The sequence below is a fragment of the Nerophis lumbriciformis genome, linkage group LG28 (assembly GCF_033978685.3).
Source record: "Nerophis lumbriciformis linkage group LG28, RoL_Nlum_v2.1, whole genome shotgun sequence".
In the NCBI taxonomy this organism is placed as follows: domain Eukaryota; kingdom Metazoa; phylum Chordata; class Actinopteri; order Syngnathiformes; family Syngnathidae; genus Nerophis; species Nerophis lumbriciformis.
In genome coordinates this window covers 1,213,860-1,239,512 of record NC_084575.2, presented here as the reverse complement: position 1 = coordinate 1,239,512, position 25,653 = coordinate 1,213,860, and the positions used below count along the sequence as shown (strand labels likewise).

At 39.8% G+C, this 25,653-nt stretch overlaps 2 protein-coding genes across 3 annotated transcripts in view; one reads left to right on the top strand and one right to left on the bottom strand.

The window, feature by feature from the left end:
• Positions 1–25,653, bottom strand: part of LOC133570515 (uncharacterized) — a 905,074-nt gene that overhangs the window by 678,980 nt on the left and 200,441 nt on the right. The window lies entirely within an intron of this gene.
• Positions 331–24,032, top strand: LOC133570568 (uncharacterized). 2 transcript variants are annotated; one of them, XM_072916628.1, is made up of 4 exons: positions 331–891; positions 6,728–7,171; positions 8,401–9,090; positions 22,300–24,032. In XM_072916628.1, the coding sequence occupies exons 2-4, from the start codon at positions 7,021–7,023 to the stop codon at positions 23,517–23,519; spliced, it is 2,061 nt and encodes a 686-aa protein (XP_072772729.1). In that variant the 5' UTR covers positions 331–891; positions 6,728–7,020; the 3' UTR covers positions 23,520–24,032. The 2 variants fall into 2 exon arrangements, with proteins under 2 accessions (XP_072772729.1, XP_072772730.1); XM_072916629.1 differs by lacking the exon at positions 6,728–7,171.

The window sequence follows — 25,653 nt, the reverse complement described above, 5'->3', positions numbered from 1 at the left end:
TTCTGTCTCCTCTACTCTCATAACTTGATGTGTTGAGATAATGTGTGTGTTTGTTTTCATGTGGCTTGAGTCAACATTAGCCGTTAGCTTGGAGAATGAATGGAGAACGGATGCCAATGGCATGAATCATATCCCCGCGACGGGAGGAGAATCACTCGCGGATTGGGGCAAGCAGAGCAGAGAGCGAGAGCGTTGTCGTTCACTGAGTGATTCATGTCGTTAATCCGTTCGCTCAGTCCCTCCCCCCGCCCCCATGATGAGTAGCTGGCTGTGTCGTTCGCCGACGTCACAGAATGCGCCAGTTCCACTCATACCGGCATGGTCGCGGTGGAGCTCAACTGAACTGAGAAAGGAACGAATCAGTTCATGAAGTGATTCGGTTCAGTACGCTCACTCAAAAGATTCGTTCGTTCGAACGAATCGTTCGCGAACGACACAACATGCGTGGAGGATATGCGCTTTGCAGCAAAGTCCTCCTTTACTCCACACACGCTTCTAAGCCTCGCTACTAACTACACTTTATTCATCCTCCGTGTCAGGATAAACTCCACTCGTCTCAGTCAACTTTGGACATTATTAGGCCCGCTTAGCTTGCTACTTGTTTTAGCGCGTTAGTTAGCTTAGCTTGCTACTTGTTTTAGCGCGCTAGTTAGCTTAGCGTGCTAGTTAGCTTAGCTTGTTAGCTGCTAACAAAGAGACGCGGATTTGATCAACACATCGCTTAGTTAAGATCAAGTGTGAGTGTAAAGTGTTGTGATTGTGTGAAAATGTGTGAAAGAACGATAGCAGAGTACAAAGAGGAACTTTCTCGGACAAAAGAAGAAAACAAAAGACTACGTCAACTACTGGACGCTGTTTTCGAGAAACCTCAAGTTGTGTTACACAGAACAGGTTTGTTTACTTCTTACTCTCACATGTTTACTAACTTTATATTTCATTATTAACATGAACATGACGTGTTAGATTAATTGTGATTAATAGGTGTAGTCAGACACATGATTGTTATTGTGTTATTAATGTGATTATCAGACAGCAGTCATTTCCATTAGATAATGTTCAAATATAGGTGATTTGGCACACTTATAATTAAAATAACAACAATAATGTTGTTTTTCATCAGATATGTTCTAGTATTGTATATGTGGATGGGGGCCCTGCTTTGGAAATAATGTGTAGCCCTTTCAGAGATCACATTTAGTTCCACTTCAAACATTCACATGATCCACAATGAGATGAGATGGTATAACGTGAACAGTTTTGGAACTTTCTAACTCCGGGGAAAAAAACGGGATCTCGTTGGAAGCGCGATGTATTGGGTATAACAAAATGGTGTCTGCCAATGTAGTTTACAATGTCACTACATCAGTAGTTGTCAAACTTTTTTCACCAAGTACCACCTCAGAAAATACTTGGATCTCCAAGTACCACCATCATGAACAGCATTAAAATACAGTAGCATAGTAGGCCTTAATTATTCATTAAAAACAAGGAAGACACGTTATTTAACAAGTATATTTAATATTTTTAGTTACTCTAACATTACACACAGTTTGAACAGTAACACTGTGTTTGAATGTAGGAAAATAAAACACTGTACTTAAATAATGAAATAATAATTGGCGTACCACTAGGTGATGCCTGCGTACCACTAGTGGTACACGTACCACAGTTTTTTGGGTTTTTTTTTTCATTTTATTTTTATTGACATCCAGCATCAGATATTCCTATCCATTAAATCATATTCACATAAATCATATATCTGTTGTCTGCCCTAAATGTCAAAATATTTTTGTTTGTATCCCACCCATACCATCCCCCCCAAAAAAGAAAGAAACAACAAAAAAACAAAGTAATATCTACAAATACATCGATTAAATGAACAAAGAAGAATAAAAAAAAAAATAATAATAATAATCAGAAATAAAAAAAAATATAAACAGATACATATATACAAATATATATATGTACATACATATACACATATAGGGAGTAATTCCTTTTCTTTCTTTTTTTTGCAGTACAATCACTAATTCGAAAAATTAAAGTCAGGTTTATGGGGCGTGACATAGTTGACCCAGTTTTCCCAGTATGAAGTAAATTTCTCCAATTCATAATTAATAAAGACAGTTATCTTCTCCATTTTATATATGTCCATTGTTGTTTCCATCCATTGCTTCAAAGTTGGGCTCTCCTGGGATATTCATTTCCTAGTAATGGTCTTTTTACAAGCCACCAGTAGGATATTCATTAAGTGTTTATCTTTCTTCAGCCAGTCCTGAGGTACATGTCCAAAAAACAAAGTTTTACTTTGGAGGGGTATTTCACGTTTGAAAATATCCTGTAGAGCTTGGTGCATCTCTTTCCAATAGTCCTTTATGGTGGAGCAGTCCCACAAAACATGGTAGTGATTTGCATTTGAATTCCCACAATTTCTCCAGCAGGCAGGGGAGTTGTTATCATAGTGACACTTCTGAAAAGGTGTACCGGTAATAAAAAATCTGATCAAAGTTTTCCAGCCCAACTCCCTCCACTTGGTGAGCTGGTACAAGTCCATTGATATTTCCATATTATTGTCCATTCTTCCTCAGATTTAGTTATCCCTCCTTCCTTCTCCCATTTTGTTTTAATATATGAAGTTGAATATGATTTCATATTCAACAGACCCTTATACAAGCATGAAACACTTCTATCAATAATTTCTGAATTGTAGGCTTTTGTAAACAGTTCAATCAAACATATACTCGTCTTTGTGACACTTTTCACCTTCATATTAACAAAATGCCGCAACTGCAAATACCGATAGAAGTCTTGGTTTTCTAATATATATGTCCTTTTAATAGTTTCAAAGCTAAGCATTGTTTTATCTTTCATTACACTGCATAGAGCTGTTATACCCTTAGATATCCAGTCCTTAAATCTTGAGTCTAGTTTATTAGGTGTAAACTCTGTATCATAGGCACACCATTTAAGAACTGCAATATCACTCTCGAGTTTGTATTCCTTTATGATCATTTTCCACACTTTAAGGGTCCATTTCACCCATGGGTTATCAATGTTATTTATGTGGGTTTGTAAATTGCTATCCGCCAGGATTGCTTGTATGGGGATGGAGGGCATTTCTTCTTCAATAATTTTCCATTGAGCAATGTATGACGGGTTGCACCAGCATATCACTGCTCTCATCTGGGCTGCAAAATAGTAATATCGGAGGCAAGGTAAACCCCATCCTCCCTTTTGTTTGACCAATTGTAAAGTTTTGAGACAAACTCTTGGCCTTTTACTTTGCCATATATACCTTGATACCATTTTGTCCCATTCATTGACTTGGTTTTGGTTAATCTCTATTAGCAGGGTTTGAAATAGGTACAGCAGTCTTGGCAGTACATTCATTTTAATGGAATCAATTCTAGAACTAAGGCTAAAAAAAGGAATTAAGTTCCATCTTGCTATGTCATCTTTTATTTTTTTTATATGTGGGTAGATAATTGTATTCTGATAATTTTGTTAGATCTTTTGGCAAATTAATGCCCAGGTATTTAAAAGACTCTGTTTGCCATATCAGAGGGTAACTACTTCTGATTTCCCCTGGTGGGTTATAATTATATGAGAGTAGCTGGGTTTTACCTATATTGATTTTATATCCTGATAGTTGACCATACAGTTCAAATGATTGCATTAATTTAGGGAGTGAGTATGTTGGGTGTCCGATGTAAACCAAAATGTCATCCGCATAGCAGGCCAATTTATACTCTCTTCCTTTAATCATGATTCCCTTAATATCTTTATTGTGTCTAATAGACTGAGCTAATGGCTCTAGATATAATGCAAAGAGTAATGGTGACCATGCACATCCCTGTCTAGAGCCCCTTTCTAGGGTAAAACTGTTTGATAAGTATCCATTGACTTTAATCCTAGCAGTAGGATTGTTATATAGTGCCTGTATAGTTTTAATGATTGTATCCTGAAAACCGAATTTATATAAAACTCTGTAAAGAAAATTCCAATTGACCGAATCAAAGGCCTTTTCAGCATCCACACTTATAACAATTGCTTGGATGTTTTTTCTTTGTATATGATCCATAATATGTAGTGTCTTTCTTATATTGTCTTGTGTTTGTCGTTGATGTATAAAACCTGTTTGATCATTATGTATCAATATAGGTAAGACATTTTCTAATCGTTTGCCCATAATGGAAGTAAATAGTTTATTATCTACATTGAGAACCGATATTAGCCTGTAAGATCCACATTCAATTCTATCCTTGCCTTCTTTTGGTATAGCTGAGATAATTGCCTCCCTCCAACTAAGTGGTGTTTGTGCCTTTTTTAAGACCTAATTCAGTGTGGGGAGTAAAACAGGTATTAATTCTTTTTTAAATTCCTGATACCACTCAGCCGTGTAACCGTCTGATCCTGGCGATTTACTTAGTTTAAGCCTAATTACAACTTTTAATTCATTTTCAGTTATTGTTGTTGATATTGTTTGGTTTTGTTTTTCATCTAAAATAGGTCAATCCAGAGAGTTCAGGAAGCTGTCAATTTGGGTTATCCTCCTACTAGAGACCTCAGAGTATAAAGTTTTATAAAAATGTTCGAAGGCTTCCTGAATTTCATTTGGTTTAGTTTTTATCTCTTTTGTTCTTGGATCCCTCATTTTATGAATGGTGTTTTCCGCTATCTTTTTTTTTTTAGTTTCCAGGCCAGTATTTTCATAGACTTAGAGCCACTTTCATACTGTCTCTGTTGCAAAAACATTAGATTTTTTTTAATTTCTTGTGTGGCCAAATCCTAGTATTTCTTAATTCCCTTAATGTATCCTGTGCCAAATCTAGTTTGTGTTTTCGTTCTAATTCTTTTAGTTTTTTTTTTTTTTAAGTCATTCGATTTTGTATTCTCATTTTTTTTCTTAAATGAAGATATTGCTATAATTTTCCCTCTTAAAACAGCCTTCAAAGTGTCCCATGATATGGGAGGTGAAACCTCTCCTGTGTCATTGAACTCCAAGAAGAGACTTATTTCAGATTTAATTTGTGTCTTAAAGGATAGGTCATTCAGCAGACTTGAGTTTAGTTTCTATGTATTATTTTTTGCCCTCAGATTAAAGTCCATAGATAGGTATATAGGTGCATGGTCACTTAGATCTATCGTCCCAATTTCACTGGTACATATTTTATCTTTATCTTTTCCAAATGTTAGAAATAATCTATTCTTGTATGAAGACAGTGCGGAGCAGAGAAATAAGTATAATCCCTTCTGTCTGGGAAAAAGTCTCGCCATATGTCAATTAAGCCTACTTCCTCAAAAAGTGTGTTTATTTTCTTATAAAGGGGTTTAACGTTGTGTATTTTTATACTAGATGAGTCCGATTTTGGCTGTAAATATATATTTAAATCCCCACCACAAATCAAAAGACCTTTGGTTTCCGTTACCATAATATTGGTGATTTTTTGGAAGAAATTAATATCACTCCCAGGGGGTGTATAGACATTCAATAAGGTGATTGGGTTCCCATCTATCTTTCCCTTTACTAAAATAAATCTACCCTCCTTTTCACCAAATTCCAGTACATTTTCAAAATGTAGCTTTTTTGAGATGAGGATTGTAACTCCTCTCCTATGTCCTAATTTATATGACGAATAAAACAAATGAGTGAAGCCCATTCTCTTTAGTTTTACATGCTCCTTGTCAGTCAAATGGGTCTCCTGTAAATATACTATGTGGGCTTGTTCTGTCCTCACCTTCGATAATATTTTAATTGCGTTTAATTGGGTTCAATAGCCCATTAACATTAAACGATACACATTTTACTTTGTCACTAACCATATGTATTTACTTGTAAGTGTACCAATAAAATATTTAAAATAAAACCGAGCAAGTCTACTACCATAACGAAAACAACTGAAATAACATAAATAAAACAAAGCAAAATAACTAAAGAAAATTAAAAAAGAAAAGTGTAGTTCCAAGGCAGGGGTCTCTATTAGATGCCCCTGAGTTGGGCTAGATAAAACGTCTGACTGTGGGGAAAATCCTCTCCCAACTATGGGCTGAGGGCCCCCATCATGGCACTTGGTAGAAAGAGAAAAAAAATATCTGTTCATTACATAGATACATCCCTTGTATATATTCTCATCTAGCTGGGGTTATTATACAAACGCAAATGTCTTGGAGTGGATTTAAAGTCACCTGTTTTGGTTCTGTTCATCTTACCAACACTTTAAGAAGTCAGTCAAAATTAACAGGTCCCCCGGAGAAGGCGATGATTATCTTCTGAAGGCTTGCAGTCTCTCCTTGATGCTTTTCTCTGGCTCCTCACCTGTCCCCTCCCGGCTCCTTCCTCCCATGGTCTCCCAGGCGGAGCGGGACAGCTGATCCAGCAGGCTCTCCCTCGGTGTAGTCACGCTGACTGGCAGTCCTCTGTCCTTCATGTCTTTTGTCGCCTCCTTTGCTTTCCGGTACAGCTGCGTGCCGTCCTCCTGGAACACTCGTAGTTTGGCCGGGTACGGAGTCTGGAAGCAGATATTTCTTTGCTTTAACACTCGCTTCGCTTCAGCATATTCTTTCCTCTTTTGCAGGACTGCTGGGAGGTAATCCTGGTCAAAATATATTAGTCTCCCATTCAGAAAAATCTTCTTTCCCCAGGCTTTGCGCATGACCTCTTCTTTCATCCTGTAGCGGAGGAATTTGACTATTATTGACCGCGGCTTGTCTTCTCTGTCTCCGGCAGGTCTTGGCGCCAGCGCGCGGTGCGCCCTTTCGATGTCGAGTTGCATAGTTGCGGGGATCTCCAACATGTCCCGCAGCAGTTTTTCCACAAACTCTGGCATGGACGGTCCCTCGGCTCCTTCGGGAACATTGTATATCCTCAAGTTCTTGCATCAGGATCTCCCTTCATAGTCGAGTAGTTTGTTTTCTTGCTGATGAATGACTTTTATCATGTTGTTCAACACATACTCCACGTTTTGAATCCGGCCCTCCACTTTCTCAATTCGCTCCTCTGTGTCTGTTATTTGTTGTTTAATGTTGGTGAGCTCGGATTTAATATTGTTCAGTTGTTCTTTTATGTCTTTTCGGAAGTCCCGAATCTCCTCCAGAACTTGGACTAAACCTTCGGCGTCCGCCTCCTTTGAGCGAGGGTTAGCGTTAGCACCACCATCTTGTAGCTTTACAGGTGAGCAGTTCGCGGACACAGAGCTTTCCTCATTTACAGGCTCTGCAACAATATTTCCTCGATTTCCTTTGGTTTTCCTCATTCTTGCCCCTTTTGTTTGTTCAGAGATGATCTAAAAATTTGGCATTTTACGGTCTAACGGGGCAAAATAACTTTTTTCACGAGGGAGATGTTACTCTAAGCTGCCATTCAGCTTGATGACGTCACCGGAACTCCTCAGACTCAGTTCTATGTTTTTTATGGGTACAGAAAATGATGGAATGATCACTTAAGCCGCATACAGTAGTTCCACTTGTGAAAATCATAGACTGGTCAAAAGTAACAACGAGGTCTATGAAGATTTAAAAGGACTCACTCACCCTGGTAGTTTGCTTAATGAGCTAAGTGAGACAATGTTGGTGGCACAGCTTAGTGAAGGTTTTAAAAATTGGTGCATCCTTTCAGAACATATCTGTGTTCCAGTCCTTAAGAAGATGTAAACCTGTATCAACATGTTAACACAAAACTCACACACTCACTAAATACATTTTTCACTGTAATCAAATCTAATTAAAGTTATAATTTCACTTCCTGATTCTGACTTACATGCAACAGTAAGTGAAAGTAAACATTTGTTTTCAATAACCAAAGTAGTCAACACTTGAATTATTAAAAGAACATAAAGGTGACTGACTTTCCTTCCGTGTGTTGTAGATGGTCTCCAATTCCTAAAGAGGAATTGTTGATGGAGATACTCCATACAACAGCACATAGGAAAACATGTTCTTGTTAAAAGTTCCTTTTGGCCCAGCCAACAAAATGACCACCCAAAAGTATTCTGCATGATAACAAAAACATACCATGAATGTTTTTTTAAGTGATTTTGGAATTAGATTTGTTTTATTTCCATGATAATGAAGTAATGGTAATGACAATCTCAATATTTACAGACTTTACATCAGTGAAGTTAAGAATGCCTCAATCAATGCTGCCTCGTAATTATAAAAATTTTCTAATTGACCCCCATCAATTTTCCAAGTCTGTTTTTGTACTCACTGTACCACTTTTGAATAATTTTTGGACAAAAGGTGGTATTTCCTGTGTTTTTATTGGTTGTTTTGCTACACACTTTTAACACAACACACAAAAGAACACAAATAATCTCATTGTGTTAACAGTGTCAGTCCAAAACTATTTATATTCTCTCCTTATCTCTTATCATTTATCTTATTGACTTATTTACCCAACAGATATCCAGCAGCCCCCCCACATGGAAGAGGAAGAGGGGGATCCACAGCCCACCCACATAAAAGAGGAAGAGGATGATCCACAGCCCACCCACATGAAAGAGAAAGATGGGGATCCACAGCCCCGCCACATGAAAGAGGAAAAGGATGATCCACAGCCCCCCCACATGAAAGAGGAAGAGGGGGATCCACAGCCCACCCACATGAAAGAGGAAGAGGATGATCCACACATGAAAGAGGAAGAGGATGATCCGCAGCCCACCCACATTAAAGAGGAAGAGGATGATCCACAGCCCCCCCACATGAAAGAGGAAGAGGATCCACACATAAAAGAGGAAGATAATGATCCACAGCCCCTTCACATGAAAGAGGAAGAGGATGATCCACAGCCCCCCCACATGAAAGAGGAAGAGGAGGATCCACACATGAAAGAGGAAGAGGATGAATTACAGCCCCTTCACATGAAAGGGGAAGAGAAGGATCCACACATGAAAGAGGAAGAGGATGAATTACAGCCCCTTCACATGAAAAAGGAAGAGGAGGATCCCCACATGAAAGAGGAAGATGAGGGAGAGTGTGTTGTAGAGCAGGAGGAGGATGATGTCAGCAAGTTTCCACTGACTGTTGTCTCTGTGAAGACTGAAGAGCATGAAGACAAAGCACCTGAGTCCTCACAGCTTCATCACAGTCCAAGTAAGCACATATCATTTTATTCTCAGGGCATTCAATCCATCACAACTGGACTGTTCACTTTGTCTTAGAAGACTCATCCAAGTAGGCTTCATCACTTCATGCTCATACACTTCAAGTTTTAAATCTAATCATTGGAATTTAGAGGGGAACTGCACTTTTTAGGGGATTTTTCTATCGTTCATAATTATTATAAAAGACATGATGGTGGATATGTAAGAAAAAAATCACATTCTAACTAGGGCTGGGCGATATGGCCTTTTATTAATATGTGAATATGTTTAGTCCATGTCACGATACACCATATATATGTGGATATGTTTAGTCCATGTCACGATACACCATATATATGTGGATATGTTTAGTCCATGTCACGATACACCATATATATGTGGATATGTTTAGTCCATGTCACGATCCACCATATATATGTGGATATGTTTAGGCCATGTCACGAAACACCATATATATGTGGATATGTTTAGTCCATGTCACGATACACCATATACAGGTAAAAGCCAGTAAATTAGAATATTTTGAAAAACTTGATTTATTTCAGTAATTGCATTCAAAAGGTGTAACTTGTACATTATATTTATTCATTGCACACAGACTGATGCATTCAAATGTTTATTTCATTTAATTTTGATGATTTGAAGTGGCAACAAATGAAAATCCAAAATTCCGTGTGTCACAAAATTAGAATATTACTTAAGGCTAATACAAAAAAGGGATTTTTAGAAATGTTGGCCAACTGAAAAGTATGAAAATGAAAAATATGAGCATGTACAATACTCAATACTTGGTTGGAGCTCCTTTTGCCTCAATTACTGCGTTAATGCGGCGTGGCATGAGTCGATGAGTTTCTGGCACTGCTCAGGTGTTATGAGAGCCCAGGTTGCTCTGATAGTGGCCTTCAACTCTTCTGCGTTTTTGGGTCTGGCATTCTGCATCTTCCTTTTCACAATACCCCACAGATTTTCTATGGGGCTAAGGTCAGGGGAGTTGGCGGGCCAATTTAGAACAGAAATACCATGGTCCGTAAACCAGGCAAGGGTAGATTTTGCGCTGTGTGCAGGCGCCAAGTCCTGTTGAAACTTGAAATCTCCATCTCCATAGAGCAGGTCAGCAGCAGGAAGCATGAAGTGCTCTAAAACTTGCTGGTAGACGGCTGTGTTGACCCTGGATCTCAGGAAACAGAGTGGACCGACACCAGCAGATGACATGGCACCCCAAACCATCACTGATGGTGGAAACTTTACACTAGACTTCAGGCAACGTGGATCCTGTGCCTCTCCTGTCTTCCTCCAGACTCTGGGACCTCGATTTCCAAAGGAAATGCAAAATTTGCATGGTTGGGTGATGGTTTGGGGTGCCATGTCATCTGCTGGTGTCGGTCCACTCTGTTTCCTGAGATCCAGGGTCAACGCAGCCGTCTACCAGCAAGTTTTAGAGCACTTCATGCTTCCTGCTGCTGACCTGCTCTATGGAGATGGAGATTTCAAGTTCCAACAGGACTTGGCGCCTGCACACAGCGCAAAATCTACCCGTGCCTGGTTTACGGACCATGGTATTTCTGTTCAAAATTGGCCCGCCAACTCCCCTGACCTTAGCCCCATAGAAAATCTGTGGGGTATTGTGAAAAGGAAGATGCAGAATGCCAGACCCAAAAACGCAGAAGAGTTGAAGGCCACTATCAGAGCAACCTGGGCTCTCATAACACCTGAGCAGTGCCAGAAACTCATCGACTCCATGCCACGCCGCATTAACGCAGTAATTGAGGCAAAAGGAGCTCCAACCAAGTATTGAGTATTGTACATGCTCATATTTTTCATTTTCATACTTTTCAGTTGGCCAACATTTCTAAAAATCCCTTTTTTGTATTAGCCTTAAGTAACATTCTAATTTTGTGACACACGGAATTTTGGATTTTCATTTGTTGCCACTTCAAATCATCAAAATTAAATGAAATAAACATTTGAATGCATCAGTCTGTGTGCAATGAATAAATATAATGTACAAGTTACACCTTTTGAATGCAATTACTGAAATAAATCAAGTTTTTCAAAATATTCTAATTTACTGGCTTTTACCTGTATATGTGGATATTTTGCTTTAGCCTTGAATGAACACTTGATGCATATAATCACAGCAGTATGATGATTCTATGTGTCTACATTAAAACATTCTTCTTCATACTGCATTAATATATGCTACTTTTAAACTTACATGCAGAGAGGGAAATCACAACTAAGTCAATTTAGCAAAAATGTATTTATTAAACAGTTATTAAGCAGTGGCACAAACATTCATGTCATTTCAAAACAGAAAGTTCAAGATTGTCAGAGACATTTTAAAACAAGCTATTAGTGCACTTTTGTGCATGATGTCACTAAGATGACATATCAAAACAACACTAAATTAAAGTGGACTTTTTGTACAGAACGCCACTACAATAGTTTAAAACAAATAAAGTGCACTTTTGTGCATGATGTCACACAAGATATTTCAATAAGTGTCAAATAAAAATGAGCTGCATAATAGGAAATCAAATAGTGTATGTCCTTCACTATGTGGTAGGTTCCTGCGGACGTTATCTCCTTCTGTTGTTGACTATTTGTTTCATACGGTGTTGATTTGGAAATGGTTGCTTGGGCATTTTGTGGGTGTGGCACTGAACGGAGATGTTGACATGCAGAGTTTCAAGCACTCTTCATTCTCTAGCGGGTGACTTTTCAAATGATGCTACATATTAGCAGTGCTGCTACTTTTAGTAGCAACGCTTTTGCCGCATACTTGTTCACCATCCACCCGCTTGAAGCCAAACCACCGCCAGACAATGGACCCCCTGCTGTTTGTTTTGGGAATTAATTATTCCTTCATTTGTTACCAGATTGGCACCTTCTTTCTCTCGTATTACCACTAGCACCACAGCTAACGTTACCATGCTGCTACCTGTCTGCTCCGTGAGAGCGTATGACGTTGCACACGTGACAGTATGTAACGTATGTAAGAAGGTGCGCTTGTTTTATGTCTCTGTGAGAAGGAGAGACAAGAAAGAGTGAGAAGAGCCTGTAGTGTAATGCCTGCAGCTAAAAGCAACTGTGTGAGAACGTATACTCCAATATCTCCATATAGTCATTTTCTATATCGCACAGAGACAAACCCACGATATATCCAGTATATTCCATACATCACCCAGCCCTAATTCTAACTCATAAATGTAAATAAAAGTCCACTTGCAATGGAGCCAATGGGAGGTCCTCTATAACCATCCAAAATACACCAACAATACTCCATTTGCATTCTGTGGCTTGAATGTCCACCAAGTGTTAGTTGACTTTGAGTTTATTTGGAACATGCAAGTATACAACATGATGCATCACACATGCATGCATACAACATGATACATCACACATGCATGCATACAACATGATGCATCACACATGCATGCATACAACATGATATATCACACATGCAAGCATACAACATGATACATCACACATGCACGCATACAACATGATACATCAAACATGCATGCATACAACATGATACATCACACATGCATTCATACAACATGATACATCACACATGCATGCATGCAACATGATACATCACACATGCATGCATACAACATGATACATCACACAGGCATGCATGCAACATGATACATCACACATGCATGCATACAACATGATACATCACACATGCATGCATACAAAATGATACATCACACATGCATGCATACAACATGATGCATCACACATGCATGTATACAACATGATACATCACACATGCATGCATACAACATGATACATCACACATGCATGCATACAACATGATACATCACACATGCATGCATACAACATGATACATCACACATGCATGCATACAACATGATACATCACACATGCATGCATACAACATGATACATCACACATGCATGCATACAACATGATACATCACACATGCATGCATACAACATGATATATCACACATGCATGCATACAACATGATACATCATACATGCATGCATACAACATGATACATCACTCATGCATGCATAAGACATGATGCATCACATTCATGCATACAACATGATGCATCACACATGCGTGCATACAACATGATACATCACACATGCATGCATGCAACATGATACATCACACATGCCTGCATACAACATGATACATCACACAGGCATGCATGCAACATGATACATCACACATGCATGCATACAACATGATACATCACACATGCATGCATACAAAATGATACATCACACATGCATGCATACAACATGATACATCACACATGCATGCATACAAAATGATACATCACACATGCATGCATACAACATGATGCATCACACATGCATGTATACAACATGATACATCACACATGCATACATACAACATGATACATCACACATGCATGCATACAACATGATACATCACACATGCATGCATACAACATGATACATCACACATGCATGCATACAACATGATACATCACACATGCATGCATACAACATGATACATCACACATGCATGCATACAACATGATACATAACACATGCATGCATACAACATGATATATCACACATGCATGCATAAGACATGATGCATCACATTCATGCATACAACATGATGCATCACACATGCGTGCATACAACATGATACATCACACATGCATGCATGCAACATGATACATCACACATGCATGCATACAACATGATACATCACACAGGCATGCATACAACATGATACATCACTCATGCATGCATAAGACATGATGCATCACATTCATGCATACAACATGATGCATCACACATGCGTGCATACAACATGATACATCACTCATGCATGCATAAGACATGATGCATCACATTCATGCATACAACATGATGCATCACACATGCGTGCATACAACATGATACATCACACATGCATGCATGCAACATGATACATCACACATGCATGCATACAACATGATACATCACACAGGCATGCATGCAACATGATACATCACACATGCATGCATGCAACATGATACATCACACATGCCTGCATACAACATGATACATCACACAGGCATGCATGCAACATGATACATCACACATGCATGCATACAACATGATACATCACACATGCATGCATACAAAATGATACATCACACATGCATGCATACAACATGATACATCACACATGCATGCATACAAAATGATACATCACACATGCATGCATACAACATGATGCATCACACATGCATGTATACAACATGATACATCACACATGCATACATACAACATGATACATCACACATGCATGCATACAACATGATACATCACACATGCATGCATACAACATGATACATCACACATGCATGCATACAACATGATACATAACACATGCATGCATACAACATGATATATCACACATGCATGCATACAACATGATACATCACTCATGCATGCATAAGACATGATGCATCACATTCATGCATACAACATGATGCATCACACATGCGTGCATACAACATGATACATCACACATGCATGCATGCAACATGATACATCACACATGCATGCATACAACATGATACATCACACAGGCATGCATGCAACATGATACATCACACATGCATGCATACAACATGATGCATCACACATGCATGCATACAACATGATACATCACACATGCATGCATACAACATGATACATCACACATGCATGCATACAACATGATACATCACACATGCATGCATACAACATGATACATCACACATGCATGCATACAACATGATACCGTATTTTCCGCACTATAAGGCGCACCGGATTATTAGCCGCACCTTCTATGAATTACATATTTCATAATTTTGTCCACCAATAAGCCGCCCCGGACTATAAGCCGCGCCTACGCTGCGCTAAAGTGAATGTCAAAAAAACGCTGCGCTAAAGTGAATGTCAAAAAAACAGTCAGATAGTTCAGTCAAACTTTAATAATATATTGAAAACCAGCGTTCTAACAACTCTGTCCCAAAATGTACGCAAATGTGCAATCACAAACATAGTAAAATTCAAAATGGTGTAGAGCAATAGTAACATAATGTTGCTCGAACGTTAATGTCACAACACACAAAATAAACATAGCGCTCACCTTCTGAAGTTATTCTTCATTCGTAAATCCTTCGAATTCTTCGTCTTCGGTGTCCGAATTGAAAAGTTGCGCAAGCGTGGTATCCAAAATGGCCGGTTCCGTCTCGTCGAAGTCATCGGGAGTCAGTGTCGCTGTTGTTCTGTGAATCCTGCCTTCCGGAAAGCTCGGACCACAGTTGTGACCGAAATATCTGCCCAGGCATTTACGATCCACTGGCAAATGTTGGCGTATGTCGTCCGAGGCTGTCTGCCCGTCTTAGTGAAGGTGTGTTCGCCTTCGGAGCTGTGTGAAAAAAGCCACCCGGCCTCTTCGCGTAAACTTCCCTTAACCACTCACTCATCTTTTCTTCATCCATCCATCCCTTCGAGTTAGCTTTTATGATGACGCCGGCTGGAAAGTTCTCTTTTGGCAAGGTCTTCCTTTTGAATATCACCATGGGAGGAAGTTTCTGGCCATTAGCATGGCAAGCTAGAACCACAGTGAAGGACGACTTCTCATTCCCTGTGGTGCGAATATTCACCGTACGTGCTCCCGTTCCACAGTGCGGTTCAGTTGCTGTGAAATACGGTAGTAATCCGTGTGCGGATGGAGAGATTGCGTCTTTTTATGAACCGGATCGCTTAGTAGGAGCCATTTTGTGGTCTTTACAGATGTAAACAGGAAATGAAACGTACGGTGATATCCGCGCGTTTTTTCTTCTTCTTCCGGGGGCGGGTAGAAGAAGAAGCGCTTCCTGTTCTATGGGGGCGGGTGCTTTCCTTGGCGGTTGCTTGCGTAGAAGAAGAAGCGCTTCCTGTTCTACCGGGAAAAAAGATGGCGGCTGTTTACCGAAGTTGCGAGATCGAAACTTTATGAAAATTAATCGTAATAAAGCGCACCGGGTTATAAGGCGCACTGTTAGCTTTTGAGAAAAATTGTGGTTTTTAGGTGCGCCTTATAGTGCGGAAAATACGGTATATCACACATGCATGCATACAACATGATACATCATACATGCATGCATACAGCATGATGCATCACACATGCATGTATACAACATGATACATCACACATGCATGCATACAACATGATACATCACTCATGCATGCATAAGACATGATGCATCACATTCATGCATACAACATGATGCATCACACATGCGTGCATACAACATGATACATCACACATGCATGCATACAACATGATACATCACACATGCGTGCATACAACATGATACATCACACATGCGTGCATACAACATGATACATCACACGTGTGCATACAACATGATACATCACACATGCATGCATACAACATGATACCTCACACATGCATGCATACAACATGATACATCACACATGCATGCATACAACATGATACATCACACATGCATGCATACAACATGATACATCACACATGCATGCATACAACATGATACATCACACATGCGTGCATACAACATGATACATCACACATGCGTGCATACAACATGATACATCACACGTGTGCATACAACATGATACATCACACATGCATGCATACAACATGATACCTCACACATGCATGCATACAACATGATACATCACACATGCATGCATACAACATGATACATCACACATGCATGCATACAACATGATACATCACACATGCATGCATACAACATGATACATCACACATGCATGCATACAACATGATACATCACACATGCATGCATACAACATGATACATCACACATGCGTGCATACAACATGATACATCACACATGCGTGCATACAACATGATACATCACACGTGTGCATACAACATGATACATCACACATGCGTGCATACAACATGATACATCACACATGCGTGCATACAACATGATACATCACACGTGTGCATACAACATGATACATCACACATGCATGCATACAACATGATACCTCACACATGCATGCATACAACATGATACATCACACATGCATGCATACAACATGATACATCACACATGCATGCATACAACATGATACATCACACATGCATGCATACAACATGATACATCACACATGCATGCATACAACATGATACATCACACATGCATGCATACAACATGATACATCACACATGCATGCATACAACATGATACATCACACATGCATGCATACAACATGATACATCACACATGCATGCATACAGCATGATACATCACACGTGCATGCATACAACATGATACATCACACATGCATGCATACAACATGATATATCACACATGCATGCAAACAACATGATGCATCACACATGCAAGCATACAACATGATACATCACACATGCATGCATGCATACAACATGATACATCACATATGCATGCATGCATGCAACATGATTTATCACACATGCATGCATACAACATGATACATCACACATGTATACATACAACATGATACATCACACATGCATGCATACAACATGATGCATCACACATGCATGCATGCAACATGATACATCACACATGCATGCATACAACATGATATGCATGATGCATCAAACGTGCATGCATACAATATGATACATCACACATGCATGCATACAACATGATGCATCACACATGCATGCATACAACATGATACATCACACATGCATGCATACAACATGATGCATCCAACGTGCATGCATACAACATGATACATCACACATGCATGCATACAACATGATGCATCACACGTGCATGCATACAACATGATGCATCACACGTGCATGCATACAACATGATACATCACACGTGCATGCATACAACATGATACATCACACGTGCATGCATACAACATGATACATCACACGCGCATGCATACAACATGATACATCACACATGCAAGCATGCAACATGATACATCACACATGCATGCATACAACATGATACATCACACATGCACGCATACAACATGATACATCACACATGCATGTATACATGCATGCATACAACATGACACATCACACATGCATGCATACAACATGATACATCACACATGCATGTATACAACATGATGCATCACACATGCATGCATACAACATGATACATCACACATGCATGCATACAACATGATGCATCCAACGTGCATGCATACAACATGATACATCACACATGCATGCATACAACATGATGCATCACACGTGCATGCATTCAACATGATGCATCACACGTGCATGCATACAACATGATACATCACACGTGCATGCATACAACATGATACATCACACGTGCATGCATACAACATGATACATCACACGCGCATGCATACAACATGATACATCACACATGCAAGCATGCAACATGATACATCACACATGCATGCATACAACATGATACATCACACATGCACGCATACAACATGATACATCACACATGCATGTATACATGCATGCATACAACATGACACATCACACATGCATGCATACAACATGATACATCACACATGCATGCATACAACATGATGCATCACACATGCATGCATGCAACATGATACATCACACATGCATGCATACAACATGATGCATCACACATGCATACAACATGATATGCATGATGCATCAAACGTGCATGCATACAATATGATACATCACACATGCATGCATACAACATGATGCATCACACATGCATGCATACAACATGATACATCACACATGCATGCATACAACATGATGCATCCAACGTGCATGCATACAACATGATACATCACACATGCATGCATACAACATGATGCATCACACGTGCATGCATACAACATGATGCATCACACGTGCATGCATACAACATGATACATCACACGTGCATGCATACAACATGATACATCACACGTGCATGCATACAACATGATACATCACACGCGCATGCATACAACATGATACATCACACATGCAAGCATGCAACATGATACATCACACATGCATGCATACAACATGATACATCACACATGCACGCATACAACATGATACATCACACATGCATGTATACATGCATGCATACAACATGACACATCACACATGCATGCATACAACATGATACATCACACATGCATGTATACAACATGATGCATCACACATGCATGCATACAACATGATACATCACACATGCATGCATACAACATGATGCATCCAACGTGCATGCATACAACATGATACATCACACATGCATGCATACAACATGATGCATCACACGTGCATGCATTCAACATGATGCATCACACGTGCATGCATACAACATGATACATCACACGTGCATGCATACAACATGATACATCACACGTGCATGCATACAACATGATACATCACACGCGCATGCATACAACATGATACATCACACATGCAAGCATGCAACATGATACATCACACATGCATGCATACAACATGATACATCACACATGCACGCATACAACATGATACATCACACATGCATGTATACATGCATGCATACAACATGACACATCACACATGCATGCATACAACATGATACATCACACATGCATGCATACAACATGATGCATCACACATGCATGCATACAACATGATACATCACACATGCATGCATACAACATGATACATCACACATGCATGCATACAACATGATACATCACACATGCATGCATACAACATGATACAACACACATGCATGCATACAACATGATACATCACACATGCATGCATACAACATGATGCATCACACATGCATGCATACAACATGATTAAGGCTGCAGATAACGATTATTTTTCTTTCGATTTATCTATAGATTATTTTTTTCGATTAATCGGTTAATCAATAAATTATTTTTTCGATTAATCTATAGATTATTTTTCCTTTTACCGATTATTTTTTTATTTAAAATGAAGATGAAAAATTAAATGTAGGCCAGATTTTTCAAAAAGCATGACTTTTATTTACAAAAAAAAAGTATGGCCACTCAGTCAACATTGACAACAACACGACAAAATATTCCGTAACAATGTAAACTTTTAAAACTTTTAACATTTAACAAAATTAAAAGTAGCTTATTTGCTTTTTAATGTGCAAATATAAAAGTAAACATCCAGTGCAAATCTTAATATTCTGCAATAGTATAAGCATTTCAAAAGTAAAAGTATTGCTTATTTTGCTTTAAAATGTGCAAAAATAAAGATAAACATCCAATACAAAAAAGTGCAAAATGGAAATATTCTGTAACAACAGTGTAAACATTTCAACAAAAGTAAAAGTATTGCTTATTTTGCTTAATAACACAACAATGATAGTGAAAGTTAATTGTTGGTTTGTACATAGTATATGTAATTGTTAATGTTGTAAAAGTTATTTGCACAACTAATTAACGTTAGCGTTAAAGAGGAGCGCGTCTTTGTAAACACTGAACAGGCACGCCAAACGCGCCTCTCAGAGCGAAACAGTGTTTTAGTTTATGAATTTACAACGCAGATACAAATGACACATTCATGTTTTTGTGTAATGATGACAACGTATACTCACGCGGACGATTGACTAGTTGATGGTGATGGCAAGAACGCTGTCGGGTGTGGTGGAATTTCAAATATTATTATTTTACTTTTACTGAAATTCAAAGATAGTCTGTTTTTGTCAAAGCATCTTTTTAATGTGTTCATTTCTTCTGTTATTATGTGTATTATCTTCTGTGTGTTCTCTCCTGAACATAAAGCAGTTGTGTCGTCTGCAAATAAAACTAACTTTAAGTCCTTTGTAACTTTACAAATGTGGTTTATATAAAGATGAAACAATCTTGGTCCCAGTATTGATCCCTGGGGTACACCACAAGATATATCTAGCTGTGTTGACATATGTTCACCCATCTTCACATATTGCTTCCTGTTGGTTAAATAGCTTCTTACCCAGTTCAAGACCAAACCTCTGATGCCATATCCTTCTAGTTTTGTTATTAAAATATCATGATTAAGTGTGTCAAATGCTTTAGTTAAGTCCATGAATACTGCGACCGCACATTTTTTACCATCTATTGCATTGCTCATTTCCTCTGTTATTTGGATTAATGCTATCCATGTTGACATATTAGCTGTGAATTCTGGTGTGTAGTTAGTAAACTGGTGTATGTCTCCATTCTTATAAATTGGTATGACTTTTGCAATTTTCATTTTGGCAGGGAATTTGCGGGTTAGAAATGATACGTTGCTGATATATGTCAGAGGTTCTGAAATGTCTTCTATAACCTTTTTTATGGTTACCATATCTATTCCATGACAGTCGGTTGAGGTCTTGGATTTACAATGTTTTACAATTTTGATTAATTCTTCTTTTGTCACGTTCTTAAGAAACATGGAATTGGGATTTCTGTCTATGAGCTCATTCAAGTCCTCAACTGATCCATCATCTGCATTTGGAAATCTTGTTCCACATTTTTTCCGATATTAACAAAGTAATCATTAAAACGTTCAACTATTTGGTTCATATTGTAATTTTTTGTATTTCCATGTAGAAAGTACTGGGGGTAATCTTTCTTAGCAGCATTTTTAATGATGCTATTTAGGATGCCCCATGTTGCTCTCATGTTGTTTCTGTTCTTCTTTAATAATTGTCTGTAGTATTCCTTCTTACATGTTCCTAGTATACCAATTAGCTTGTTTTTATATTTATTATACTTATTTTCTGCCTCTATAGATTTCTGTGTTATTAATATTCCATATAATGTCTTTTTTTTGTGACAAGCATTTTTCAGTCCTTTTGTCATCCATGGTTGGTTGTTTTTCTTTTGCTTCTTACTAACTTCTTTCCATGGACAACAAAAACATTGATATTATACATGTGGGCCAATATATATATATACATATATATATATATATATATATAAATGCTGTTAAATGTAGCTTTGATGTGGCAAGCTGCTTTTGCAGTGTAGCTTGTAGTGTAGCGTGCTACAATTCTCTGAGGATAGCTTAGCTCCATTTAATTGAGAGTAACTTGTAGCTTAGCTTACTACATTGTCCAGGTAGCTTGCCCATCACTGTCTATTTGGCCTAGCTCACATGTCAATAGTTTGAATACTGCAAACTTCAATACAGTAACACCTCATTTGTTCTGCAGACGTCCAGCGGGTGTCAGCGGGGAGTCATGGAGAGGAGTGGCACACCAGTGTGGGACAGAAGGAGCTACAGGCCCCCTCCCACATTAAAGAGGAGCAGCTTCATGATGAAGATGAAGCTCAGTCCTTACAGCTTCATCACAGTCAAAGTGAGGAGAACAGAGGGGCGGAGCATGTAAGTCAACACATCACAGAAGCTGATGGAGAGCATTGTGAAGATATCAAGTCAGAACCAGACAGCATCTTTGCTCCACTGTCAGACATGGACCACATGATGTCACACTCTTCTGATCACAGTGACCACATCCAAAAACCTTTGGAGAGTAAAAATGACTCTAAAGGTGATACGAGACATCACACTAACAACAAACACTTTGACTGCTCTGAATGTGGGAAATCATTTAGACGGAAGAGTCATTTTACAGTACACATGAGAACACATACTGGAGAGAAACCTTTTACTTGCTCTGTTTGTAAGAAGAGTTTCTCCAGAAAGGAATGCATGACCACACACATGAGAACACACACTGGAGAGAAACCTTTTGCTTGCTCAGCTTGTGCTAAAAGATTCAACACTAAGAAAGTCATGACCACTCACATGAGAACACACACAGGTGAGAAACCTTTTACTTGCTCTGTTTGTAAGAAGAGTTTCTCCACAAAGGAACGCATGACCAGACACAAGAGAACACACACTGGAGAGAAACCTTTTGCTTGCTCAGCTTGTGCTAAAAGATTCAACACTAAGAATGAAATTACATTGCACATGAGAACACACACAGGTGAGAAACCTTTTACTTGCTCTGTTTGTAAGAAGAGTTTCTTCTGTAAGCATAGCATGACCACACACATGAGAACACACACTGGAGAGAAACATTTTGCTTGCTCAGCTTGTGCTAAAAGATTCAACACTAAGTGGGAAATTATATTGCACATGAGAACACACACAGGTGAGAAACCTTTTGCTTGCTCAGCTTGTGCTAAAAGATTCAACACTAAGAGGGACATTATATTACACATGAGAACACACACAGGTGAAAAACCTTTTACTTGCTCTGTTTGTAAGAAGAGTTTCTCCAGAAAAGACAGCATGACCACACACATGAGAACACACACTGGAGAGAAACCGTTTAGTTGCACTGTGTGTGATAAGATGTTCAGGTTTAAGTATCAGGTCAGTAGACACAAGTGTGTAACAGTCATGGAAGCTGCAGGGATGTAAAAACACTTAAACAGTGATTGTGCTAAATGTAGTTTAAAAACACAGCATGTTTAATAAGAATGTATATTTGATGTTGTATGTAGTGCTTCTCATCTTCTAGTCTTATATGTTGTCCTGTACTTACTTTTTAAGTTGTGTGCATGTTTTGAATATTATATATGTAGCTACTCTTTTATTCTTTTTTCTCATTGTTAAAGAGAGGACATCTTATTATTTGCATTGTTTTATTTCCCACACATTTTTTCCATTGCATTTTATTGATGTTATTATCCAACTAAAAGTATGAATGAATAAAATGGTTAACAAAATGTGGACTCTGGTAGATTAGCAGCATTGTTACATCATGGATGTTAACTACTGCAAAACATCAACAAAGAAGAAAAATGCTGAAGTTAGCAACACATCACTGAACTTTAGAGCCATCGTGAGTGGAGTTGCTTGTTTTTATTGCTGCATTTGTACTTATTTCAACTCACATCTTCACTTTTAATCCTAAAGTCTTCTTCTAATATTGTCATGACGTGGACTATGAAGGGTTTGTTTTCCCGAGATGCAATAAAAGTTGGAGCGGACATGGCGCGAAGGTAAGGACATATTTATTCTAACAAAGTACAAACAAAAGGGTACTTACAGAAGGCGCGCACAAGGCGGAGATAAAACTTGACTGAAACAAAAAGCTAGCACAAAGGCAACACTATGGACATGAAATAAATAAGCACTTACTGTGACATAAACTATGGCATGGACTATGATATCAAGGGTATCATCAGGTAGCATGGATATCAGAAGTAATCAGTGGTATCAGAGTTAATGTCGCCAGGCTGACTTTCTGGCAACTATCGGCTTAAATAGTCGTGAACATGATTAGCAACAGGTGCGTGAGTGCAAACGTGAAACAGGTGGAACTAATGGGTTGCTATGGTGACCAAACAGGAACTAAAAAGAGTCCAAAAACCAAACAGGGCATAACTTAAACAAAACATGATCACAGACATGACAGAGATCCCCCCCTTAAGGACAGATACTAGATGTTCAAAACAAAAAACAAGGCAGGATCGAGAGTCATGGGAGGGCGGGAGGGGGACATGGCGGTGGGTCGCCAGACCAAGTGTCCCCGAATCCACCGAGGCAGAGTCAGGTGGTGGCGACGCGTAGAACATCGCTGCACCTGACGAGGTGGGCGACCCAAGAACGGCCACTACCGTGGCCGACGAGGAGGTCGGCGTACTTGGCGTGGCGGACGCCCAAGGAACGCCCACATCCGTGGCCTACGAGGAGGTGGCGGACGACCCGGGAATGGCCACATCCGAGGCCGACAAGAAGGCGGGCGCGTTGTCGTCGTCGTGGCAAGCGTGGAAGCTGCGCGCGTCGTCGTCGTGGCAGGCGTGGAAGCAGCAGACAAAGCAGGCATGGAAGCAGCAGACGAAGCAGGCGCGGGTGCAGTAGACGAAGCAGGTGGCGAAGCTTGGTGTGGTGGGTCTTGGCGTGAGTCCTGGCTTGGTGAGTCCTGGCTTTAGCCCTGGCCTGAGTCCTGGCGGCCTGGGTCTTGGCTTGGTTGGTCTTGGTGTGGGTCCTGGCGTGTTGGGTCTTGGCGTGGTGGGTCTTGGCTTGGTGGTGCTTGGCTTGGTGGTGCTTGGTTGCGTGGAGCTGCTAGGCTTGGTGCTTGGCGGCGTAAAGCTGCTACGGGCGGCGCTTGGCGGCGTGGTGCAGGTACAGGAACCCGCCGTGGTGCAGGTACAGGAACCCGCCCTGGTGCAGGTACAGGAACCTGCCCTGGTGCAGGTACAGGAACCTGCCCTGGTGCAGCGACAGGTGCTAGCCTGGTGCTGCGACAGGTGCTAGCCTGGTGCTGCGACAGGTGCTAGCCGTGGTGCAGCTACTGGTGCTAGCCTTGGACTTGGAAGGGTCGCTAGCCGTGGAGCAGCTACTGGTGCTAGCCTTGGCGCTGGTGCTAGAATTGGCGCTTGGCGTGAAGCTAGCCGTGGAGCAGCTAGCCGTGGCTTTGGCTTTGGCGGAGGTGGCCCAGCTGGGAGTTGCGGCCCGCCAGGCCGAAAGACCGGCGGTGGCGGCTGGACCGGAGGTTGCGGCTTAGCAGGCCAAAAGACCGGTGGTGGCGGCCGGGCTGGAGGCTGTG